The sequence below is a fragment of the Berghia stephanieae genome, chromosome 2, assembly GCF_034508935.2.
Source record: "Berghia stephanieae isolate SIO BIC M18660-M18661 chromosome 2, UCSD_Bste_1.3, whole genome shotgun sequence".
Classification (NCBI taxonomy): domain Eukaryota; kingdom Metazoa; phylum Mollusca; class Gastropoda; order Nudibranchia; family Aeolidiidae; genus Berghia; species Berghia stephanieae.
The window spans coordinates 95,338,157-95,349,531 of record NC_088361.1 but is presented as its reverse complement, the minus strand read 5'-3'; the positions used below and the strand labels follow the sequence as shown (position 1 = coordinate 95,349,531).

Genomic DNA, 11,375 nt, shown 5'->3' with positions numbered 1-11,375 from the left:
AGCATAAATCCAGGACCGATGACCTCAGAAGCATTTTGATTAACACCCAAATTTGTTCCCGCCAGCTTCCGCAGAAGAATGTTGCGTTTCTCTATCCTCCGGGCAACTCCTTCAGGTTGAACCCGAGAGGTAAAACTGTGGTCCAGCGTAACCTCCAGGTATTTCGGATTCGGCTCATATGGGAGAAGCTTGTTTCCAAGGAGAAACGCTCAGTTTACGGGTGTTCCAGCCACAGCATATATAAAATGGCCACGGTTTTTGAAGTGTTCATCTTCAGGTACCACTTGTCAAAGTAGGAATTGAGTCTGGTGACGTCCTCACCGAGTACTCTCTCAAGACGGGTTATACACTTTTTTTGGAGTCATGAACGCCCAGTCTTCTGCGTATCCCCGCCTCAGGGAGGAAGTGTTCGGCATGTCGCTAATGTAGACACATTAAACAACATTGGCGCCAGAACAAATCCCTGAGGGACCATATTTCTCAGTTTCCTGACTTTACTCGTGGTGTCTCCCAGGGCAACGTTGAATTGTCTTTCCCCCAAGATTGAAATTTTACAACTTCAAGATAATTTGCACCTTACGATGTTTGCAAATTTGAGCATTAACCCTTCGCACCAGACCGTATCGCCGTTAACAGGAATATAAATACAGTTCCAGTTTGCTTTTCTCTACTACTACTACTACTACTACTACTACTACTACTACTACTACTACTACTACTACTACTACTACTACTACTACTACTACTACTACTACTACTACTACTACTACTACTACTACTACTACTACTACTACTACTTCTACTACCACTACTACTACAATTACCACAACTACCACCACTACTACACGTACTACCTCTACTACCACAACTACCGCTACTACTACCACCACTACAACTGGTATCAAAGAGTTTTGACCGCTTGGAAAAAGAAAATGTCATACAACTTACAGCAGGAAACTCATAAACAAATCTGTGCAAGTCTATTCTCTTTAAAAATAGGATTTTGAGTTAACATTGTTCCATTCAGCCCAACTTAAATTTCTGCCAGTTTCCAACATTTCAAGACTTTTTTTACGTTTTTGTTCTCAGCCGTCAGCTATATTTTGACGTAACTAAAATATTTGCTATTATTTCAGAGTTGTGAAAATAAATTGAACATAATTTTGGTAACTTTTTCCAGCTAACTATCTAACCCTTTTCACTCTCTACCTCTGTCACTTATTGCGGTAGTCTGTATGACTTAAAAAATAGCTATTTCACACTATTTTAAAACCACATTTTGGTCCATTTTTCGCAAACTTTGAGGACTCATATCTTTATTATTAATTATCCAATTATATATCATTATCATTGGACCACAAAGATCTTTGAAGAGGATTGCATTGCTTGAAAGTGCTCTTAATTCTAAAATTGGGTTCGGAGTGCCTACTGTTAATCACTAGAGAAACCAACTAATGTGTAGATAATCTATGGTTATGCCTCTGAAGAACTTGGTTTTTCTCGACTTTTGGTTACGTAAACATTCTGGAGTCGGGAACAAAAATATATCAAAATATTGGTTCTAATCTGAAACCAGTCTTCCGGAAGATCGGATATTGTGCAACTGTTTTCTGGTTTCATAATGATAGCATCTTATTTTCTCGCCTAAACAATGCTGGTCGTCAATAACGATCATCCATCCTCGCTATTTTACGTCCCCTTTAATCATATGAATAATAATATGAATATGCCTATACATCCTATTACTGAAATAGTTATGCCACCATATGGTTCAATATGCAACATGTTAATTGTAACTTCCCCAAAGAACTGGTTACATATACACTTTCAAAGAGTTTGGAACCGGAAAGGAGAACGTTTGACGTCACGACTTCTTTGCCCCATTGGTTTAAGTTCAATGGCCTCTTATCTCTACACACATGTGAATGACATTATTGTCATATTTGCAATGACACTTAATACATTATTATTAATATGTCAAGTCTGGTCTGTTGTTTATTTAATGTTTTCTCTAATCTTTCGTCTGCACACATCAGCATGAAAGCTGTGGTACTATGAATAAACACGTATTTAAAATGTAGGGCATAGAAACTCTTCCTTTTAATGTCGATTGATTTAATTGACCATCATCTTGTCCAAAACTGTCAAACCTGGAACTCTGAGAAGTCCCAGGTTTAAAATGTTCTAGATAGACTAGTGTAATTTTAATCGATCGATATTTGAAGGGCGAGTTTTCTGGCCAAACTTTTAAATACGTATGTGATTTTTTCGAAGAACGGAAGAATGATAAGCGGCAATGATATTGGATATAACCCAGTTATTCTCCATGGGGTGAATGGCCTATTATCTCAAAAGGGTATACTGTCGTCAGTTTGCAATAATTGACACTAATGGTAAGTGACATTATCATTGGACAGTGAGCCATCATGTTAAAACCGTATAATGTCGATCGATATTTGAAGTACGAGTTTGCAGGCCAAAACTTTTAATACATGGTCTCTTCAGATAGATGAGGAATTTTAATCTCTTCTAAAAGGAAACGAATGTATAATGTCAAAATATTGCTTCAAATATGGTAGAAAGCGTAAAACCAGTTTTCTGAAGCACTAGATACGTATATCGCGCAACTGATCTTCTGGTTAAAAACAAAACAAACGAATAACCCAAAAACTTTAGGTTTTATGTAGCGCAATGTCCTCTAAACGTGCTGAAAGCGGGGTCACAAGCAATTTTGAAATGTAATTGATCACACATGACTCACACCACAGACACATTAACTCATCATTATCATCCATCGTGGCTTGTACTCTTGAGCACGTTGCCGGTGAGCTGCCTCCGCGAATAACGATCCTCTGCGGTGCGCATGAAATCTGCGTTGTTTTAAAAATCTCTTTTGGCGATTCTTAGGTTATGCAAATATGTCATTCTCTGTCTTCCTCTAGCTCTCTTTCCTACGATCATCACAAATGATACCAACTTTTCAATGCCGTCTCTATTCCGCACATGTCCAAAAAACCTGTAAATTTATCATTTTTTTACTATCCCATTCCTCTCTTTTTTCTGGCGCTGAACTGGCCAAAATTCGCCACAAGCCCGTAAAACCCATTAAAATAATAACAAGCAAACACCTTATCCTTGGCATCTCTTTGCTCGTAAACTTCATAAACTCATAGCCTGACACTGGCAAAAACATTTCTTCAAAATACAAGTTGACGTCCACGAAAGAAAACAAATCGTGAGTTGTATTCAACCAATGAGATCAATTGTTTCCTAGAGCACTACTAACGATAATAATATCTCACTAGGCTGTGAACTTTCTGAAGTCCGAGTGTCACTATATCAGTTAAAGAAGGCCACGCTCTACCCCGCTTGCCCTCACAGGTCTCTCCATAATATCAAGAGTGAGAATGTGTATATTTGATTAAATTGGTTTTACTATCTTTCTCTAAAATAAATGAATGTACATAATCTCAACATAAGATTTTAAATGCCAATATGCCAAACCCAATTTTTCAATGCCAAAGCCTTTAAAATACGAAGAGGTTTTATTATTTGACATTTAAAACATCAAATTGTCGACCCTATTTTGGGGATGTTGAATTGAAATCAATCCACTGGCAACACTGACAATGCCCTGTGACGTAAATGATAAATTATATCACCTCCTCTCCTCCCACATCACCACTTTTGTTTTTCTTTAATTCTCTCTCTCTCTCTCTCTCTCTCTCTCTCTCTCTCTCTCTCTTTCTCCTCTCTCTCTTTCTCTCTCTCTCTCTTTCTCCTCTCTCTCTCTCTCTCTCTCTCTCTCTCTCTCTCTCTCTCTGTGTGTGTGTGTGTGTGTGTGCGTGTGTGTGTTCGTATATATATATATATATATATATATATATATATATATATATATATATATGTATTAATACCGGATAGGGAGACTTTTGGTACCCCTATTAGTTCATTTTACAGTACTTTACCAATAGGGAGACCAAAATCCGGTCCCCCTATTGATTTGACCTCTAGCACATTCACTTTTCTATTTTTAGTTTAAAGTTGTCAACCCAACCGTCAAGGATATATAATTGTAAATCATAGTATTGAAGTTATTTGTTAAACACCACAGTAAGAAGAGTTATGCCTAAATTTTCACGTTGGTCAATAAGGTGACCGCCTGAAAAAAGTACAATAGGGGTACCAGTGTTTTCATCGATATATTTCAATAGTGAGGCAATATATCTTTCCGAAATTTTCTCTAAAATTCTAGAGCATTATATGGATTTTTATAGTAATGAAAACCTAATATAAAATTGTGTGAAAGTTGATGAACTGAGGAATGAACAAGATATACGAATTATAATCTATTTTTAGAAACAGATTTATCGAATCTTGGTCCGGATTCTTATCTTGGTGACAAGAGACAAGCAAACATAGTAACTCTTTTTTTCGTGAAACGTATGTTTAGTCAATTTCGCGCATAAAGAGGCACTCGGCACTCACTCACTCCGCAAGTCAGTAGTAGGTAGGTGGTTATCAGTTATCAGCTTTAATTCTTAGTCAAACGCTTCATCAAACCCATTATTGAGTAGCATGTTGATGCCTGATGCCAGTTGAAGCCATCTCGACGTCGTGAAATGGAGCATCTTCTGTCATAGCAGTAGAATCGTCAGATGCCGCATTTAAATCCTCCATTCCAGGCGTTGCTGTTGCCATATCGATCTTCGAAATGATTTGGTCTAGACGTCAAGTTGACCCGTTCTATGTCTGAAGAGATTTTAAAGTGCAATACCTAACATTATATCTTGATCTACAAAAGAGTCTTTTTAAATGAACCGCTGTGTTTCTATATTTTTCAAGAACCAATGATTATCTGATAACCACTGACAATTGACTTGCGGAGAGAGTGGCCGACGGACGTCCTCTCTATAGCCGCAAGTATTTTTTCGTCACTTGCTGAGTTCCAAACTAGACGTCTATGGCATCGTGGGGTAAATTGATGCTGGAGGCATCATTGAAGAGACACCGAGATAATTTAAATGGTAAGTTATTGGCCATTCTTATTACATCACTGTTGATTTAAGATTTTCAATAGGGTAGACATCACAATCACACACACACCGATTGATGATTGTCACTTGTCAGTCAGTCATTTGGAAGTGGAGTCAGATAATTCGGGAACTTCTGTAGACTGTAGATTCACACTAGTGAGTAAGATCTGTCGTTTACTACTACTACTACTACTACTACCACTACTACTTTTAGTTTTAGCTTTATCCAACTCAACACTTCTCGTGTTTATTTTATTTTGGCAAAACTAGAATGGATTTTTGAAAAGAATATAAAATAATTTAAACTTAAACCTGTCTTTGCATCTTGCTTTATGCATACAGTATGCCATATCACAGCCATCACAAAATCATAGTTAAATGTTGAGAATATGCTATTTCTTTTGTAACTTCAGATCAGAGAGATTTGAGCTTTAAAAATCCTGAAAAATGTCTTGCTGTCAATCCAGACAACCCTTTTGATGTGATCTATGATGTTAATGGTAAGAATGTAATTTGATGAGGAAATGAATAACATTTAGGTACACATAGTTTGCTTTTTTTTTTTTTTTTTGAGTCATGATGTGTAATACTATTACAGTCCACTCCGGATAATTGCAACTCGTTTAATCGCAACTTTCGGTTAATCACAATATTTCCTAAGCAATGGAAATAATTCTATATAAAAGTCACTGGTTAATTGCAACAAACTTCGGTTTTTTAAAAAGTGGTAAATTCAAGAAATCAAACAGTATATCATGATTAAATTTCATCATGGATGAAATCGTGACAGGTTGAAGAATCGAGAGTGAGCAGGATTTAATGCTACAGTAGTGTGTCACCACTCTGTTAGAGTCGAAAGAGGGCGGGGCTCTGCAGTATGGGTTTGTGACGTCATCGGTGGCCATTAAATAGAAGAGGGGTGGGGCTGGTCATAATCTTGACAACAGGTTATAAATGACAGTTATAAAGAGAGACTGAGCGATATCCTTTGTTTTAGGATTAACAACTGTGCATTGTGACCAACGAGTTTGGTGAGAGCTTATTGTCTCTCATTAAGGCTAATCTCTTTAACTCTGACAAATGTTGAATTGTTGAGAAAAAAGATTGAAACTTCTTCCAATCTGAATAAGATATCGGCTTGCTTCATAGCTGCTTTTGGTTGACAAATCTACACGGGGCTGCCATATGGTTTTTGTTTCAATCAAATTGCTCTGTATGTGGTGGACTAAGAATATTATTTACTGGTTTGAGTTGACAATAAATGTGTAAAATGTTGAAATAGTGGACAGGAAACTGAATTTCGGTTAATCCCAACATTTTCGATGATCCCAAGGTATTGCGATTATCCTAAGTGGACTGTACCTGAATCTTGAACGAAAAACTATCATATGGATATGATTATAGACAGATTGGTTTCTGGAATTATATTTCCGTCCTCCCTTGCCAACTCTGACGTTCTTGAAATTTAAAAGAAAATAGCCAGAAGGTTTCGGACTTAATTTTCTTTTTTTTTCCAAAGGACAATAGTCATAAGGTAAATAATTTTTAAAAAATCCTTTTACAGCACAAGATGGCATGATTTTTTGTTTAAGAGTTTAGAGAAAAACTTGCACATGATAGTCTTCAGCTTTTTTTTTGTTGTTTTTATTTTCTATATAGACTCCAACTCAGAGCCTGAAAGTGATGCAGAACAAAGTTCCATATCACATGATTCATTTGTGGTAAGTATTACATTAAAATAAAATCATAACATTTGTATAGCGTTTATCCACAGTTGGCACCATGCTCAAAATGCTTCACATCAACATATTTTGTGGTGGACAAAACACATTTGCCACAAAAGATGAGACCTGCAGTCTGTTAGGCGCAATACAATATTTCAGGACAAGGACAACACTGTTTTACACCAGTGAGATCTCCTAGTTTTTTGTTGTTAAAAATTTTTCTTTGCAGTGGACTTCGCCAACAATAACACTATTTTAAACCTTCCTCGTTATATTTTGAAGTGATATTCATTGATGAGCCATTCACATTTGAAGTCGTTTGTTTTTTTATTTGACAAAATGTGAAAATGATGCGTTTCCAGGAAAAATTAAAATAGCTTCTGTTGGGATTATACTTTTGATCTCGCATTTTGTCCAAATTCTCTTGCATCGTAATGTTTATCAACTTTTTTTGTTAACTATATTGCAGTTGCAAGGTTAGGAAGTTCATATTGTTGCAATGACAACCGTTTATATGTCCAGAATCGTAGTGATATAAAAAATTGTTTTGTAGTTGTTGGTCCTGGTGTAGGATTTAAAGAGTTGGTTAAAAACGGTTTACTGAAACCCTGGTTGGTGTATCTATATTTATCCAAGCACAGTTGAACATATTAAATACTTAGACAATATGTCTGCCTTTCTCAACTCTTTTTTATTATACTTGCATTATTAACCAGCTAATTGTTTAGTTGGATTATTAAACAATGGCTCTTCATGTTTATTGTCAACATGAATAAATTGATTGATCTGTCATCTTTTCCACAAAATATACAGGGTCCCGATTTTGTTGCTGACTCCGAGTCTGATTCCTCTACGTACTCTGTGAGGTACCCAATGCTGAGTACATCATTGTCTTTGGAACCTAGTGCTCATTCCCCAACTCAGTCAGAGCCTCATCCACAACTATCACAGACTGAACCTCGTTGCCAGTCTGGGACCCAGGTTCAACCCGAATGCTATACACTTGCAAACCAACGTGTTACGTGCAATGGTGAGTCATTTTTTTGTCATTCTTCTCCTTTGATATTTGTGGGATCAATTTTAATTTACCCATTCCTTTTAAAAGAAAACTTCCACCCCCTCCATGGTGCTGCATTTGTGTTATTGCATTTTTTTTCTGTTTTGGCAGTGCTGCGTCGCAAAATACGCTACCATTTACATAACAAGCACAAATCCAAATTTGATAGGGTGGACATCTTAGAATCTGAAACCCCAATGTGTGAGTGATATCAGTGAAACCAGCCATAAAAATGTTCATGTTTATTTTATTGGGGTTTTTTTTGTCTGTAATAGACTTAAATTGCTTGTATTGTAAGTGTTAAAATGGTTTTTTTGTTACAACCCATCTATATATTAAAACTGTTTCTTTGTATTTCTATGATGCTTAAGGCTTTTTTTTCACAGACCAGCTGGAAACTTAACGAGAATCAGAGTAGATAACATTTTTATTAATCTTGCAACCTAAACAGTATATGATGATTGGGAGCATTTAAAGAAAAGCACATTTTCTTTTTAATTTGTCGGTACTAAAATTATACTTTGATAATGCCTGCTGTGCTACAAACCCTTTTGACTTCCAGGTTCAATATTTTTCTTTATTCTAAAAATTCTTGGGTTTCCTTTCAATGACAACTGAGATCATTAAAATTCAGCTCACAACATGATGTGTGTAGATTTGATGAAAACATATGTTCGAGTTGAGAAGCAGTGTTCACGAACTTGCTGATCGTTTTTACTAGCATTTATTTTCCTAACTTACCTGTATCAATTAACAAAGGCAAGACTCAAATATTTTCTATCTGAACAGTGTGTTTGTTATTGAAATATTTCCGGCATATACATGTCATATTTCATTCCCACAAAATATAAATCAGGATTAAGTTGTCTGGGCATCAGCATCGTTCAGGCAGTTGGGGGGAAGTCTTTAAGGAATTAATGAAGCCGATGCTCAACCGGTCTGGAGGACGTTTGATTGATGTCGGCTGTTTGTTCTGCCAGCCGGTGATGTTTTCTCACTCCCTCAATGACAAAGAAAGTCATTGTTATGACTATGAACTATAGTCTATTATTACTTTTGTTACTATATTAATTGTTACTTATAGCCGCTACTGTTATTATTATTATTATTATTATTATTATTATTATTATTATTATTATTATTATTATTATTATTATTATTATTATTATTATTATTATTATTATTATTATGATATTGCCTTCATTGCATTCTATTACTATTATTGATATAATTAATTTCTGATTGTTGTAAATAATTTATGTGAATTGAATTTTGTCGATTGGCCAAGGGCCTACAATAAACTTAAATGAAATGTTAGTCTTTGGATAGGACTTGGGTCTATTCTTGATTGCTTTTCCGCCTGGGTCGAGTGAAGCATTTGGAGTAAATTTTGTTGCTCAACGTAAAAAACATGACGCTTACCATTCCGCTGATACTGATACCTCCAAGGGGTGGTTGGGGAAAAACCTAAAATTCTTTTGACATTCTGTCTGATTTTTCGCTGAAACAACAAAGGACAATCTATGTATTCAGATGAGACTTCAATGTGTTACTATTCCGATTTATGTTCATATTTTGATTATAATGAAGAGGGAACCCTGAACCCAGTGAAGTGGGTGGATTGATCTATTTATTTCTATTTCAAAACAAAAATATGGCGTCTTTTCACTGGATTTGTTATGTGGCAGAGGTCTCCACAAATCTAACATACCTCTTCCAAAGGAATAGATGGTAGAAAAGTATATAACAAGAAGGAATTATGACAGTTACTTGTCCAGGCCTTAAATATTTGGAATGCTATTCCTCTCTATCGCTGTCATGTAGCTGATGTGCATATGATCTGTCTATTGATTTATTTTCATAGTTCATAGCATGATGTGCTTTATTTTCTTCTTTTTTTTTCCAGAGAAATACAAAAAGCCAAGGAGACCCTGTCCATACTGTGGACAGTTGCAAACAAAACTCTCAAGGCATTTGATGAGGAAACACAAAGATGAGACAGAAGTTACAGAGGCCATGAAACAGCCTGTAAAGGAAAGGGATAGAACAATGGATTATCTCAAGAAAAAGGGCATTTTTTATTCAAACACTAGAAACAATTCAATAGTTATGCGTGAGAGAGCACAAGGGTCACATGAAGTTGTTATGTGTGCTGGCTGTAAGGGGTTTTACTCTGGACGAAGGGTTTATGAACACAAAAAGAAATGTAGTACTGAGCATGCTCTGTGTACTGGGGTTGTAAAATTTTATCCCGTGGCTCCCAATGCAAGTAAAGAAATAAAGGAGAATATTCTTGACAAATTTCGGAATGATGAAGTGGGAAATTTGTGTCGATCAGACAAAGCTATAGTATTGTTAGGAACAAAATTGTGGAGTAAAAGTTCAAAGAAGGAGAGAAAAGTTTATAATGAGTGATTTACGCATCTTAGGAAATTTGATTTTAAAAACTAGGAAGAGAACGAATCAACCTTCTTTCTCTGGAGAGGACGTGGTGAAGCGTTGTAACTTTAATGAAATATCGCAAACCATTTCTGAAATGACTTTGAAAGAGGATGGGACATTGAAAGCAGGCTTGAAGCTTTCAATTGGATTTATATTGAAAAAGTTAATTAATTTCTTAAAAGGGGAATATATAATGCAAAACAAAATGGAAGAATCCGCAGAGATAGATTTGTTCAAAGCTGTCCTGGATTATAATTGGGATAGTATTTTTTTTACAGCCAGAGTTCAATGTGAAGCAAAGAGAACAAATTTGAGAAAACCCAAAGAGATGCCATTAGAGAATGATATAAAGAAGCTACGGCAATTTATTACTGAAGAGATGGTCCGTATTTGTGAGGATGATTATCAATTATTTGATTCACATATGTTTGTTAGGCTTCGCAATGTCATCGTAGCTAGGCTTACAATGTTTAATGCGAGGAGAGGCGGAGAACCCGCAAGGATGTTGTTAAAAGACTGGAATGATGCAGATTCAGGTGTATGGGTTGATCCCCAGCTTGTACAACATGTCACTGATCCTCTGGAAAAAGCGTTACTTGAGAAGTATAAGCTGGCCTATCAGTCTGGAAAGGGAAGCAAGATGTTGGTCCCTGTGTTGATACCCAATGACACAATTCAGCCTTTAAGGAAACTTGCACAGGAGCGTAAAGCTGTTGATATTTCAGACAACCCATTTCTTTTTCCAAATACAGGAATATCCAAAGATCATGTAAGTGGTTACATTGCCATCAAATATGTCACTTCCTTAGTAAAGGATTTAGAGAAACCCCAGTTGTTAATAGCTGATAAATTCAGGCACCGAGCTTCGACATTATTTGCCTTACTTGATGTCCCACAACACGAGAGAGATGTCTTCTATCGACATATGGGACACAGTGAATCAATCAATCAAAACATTTATCAGTGTCCACTTGCAATACGAGAAATAACAGAAGTTGGTCATTTTTTGGGTCAAATTGATAACTCAGCATCGGTCACTGGGGAAGGAAATTGTAACATTGAAACAAATGACTCTGTAGTGAATAGAGACTCAAATGCAAATTTTGGAACATCCAT

At 36.1% G+C, this 11,375-nt stretch overlaps 1 protein-coding gene across 1 annotated transcript; it reads left to right on the top strand.

The window, feature by feature from the left end:
- The first annotated feature begins 4,466 nt into the window (after window positions 1-4,466).
- On the top strand, window positions 4,467-10,358 carry LOC144965920 (uncharacterized). Its single transcript, XM_078901773.1, has 5 exons — window positions 4,467-5,027; window positions 5,450-5,536; window positions 6,696-6,757; window positions 7,574-7,790; window positions 9,724-10,358. The coding sequence occupies exons 1-5, from the start codon at window positions 4,964-4,966 to the stop codon at window positions 10,230-10,232; spliced, it is 939 nt and encodes a 312-aa protein (XP_078757899.1). The 5' UTR covers window positions 4,467-4,963; the 3' UTR covers window positions 10,233-10,358.
- The last annotated feature ends 1,017 nt before the right edge of the window (window positions 10,359-11,375 follow it).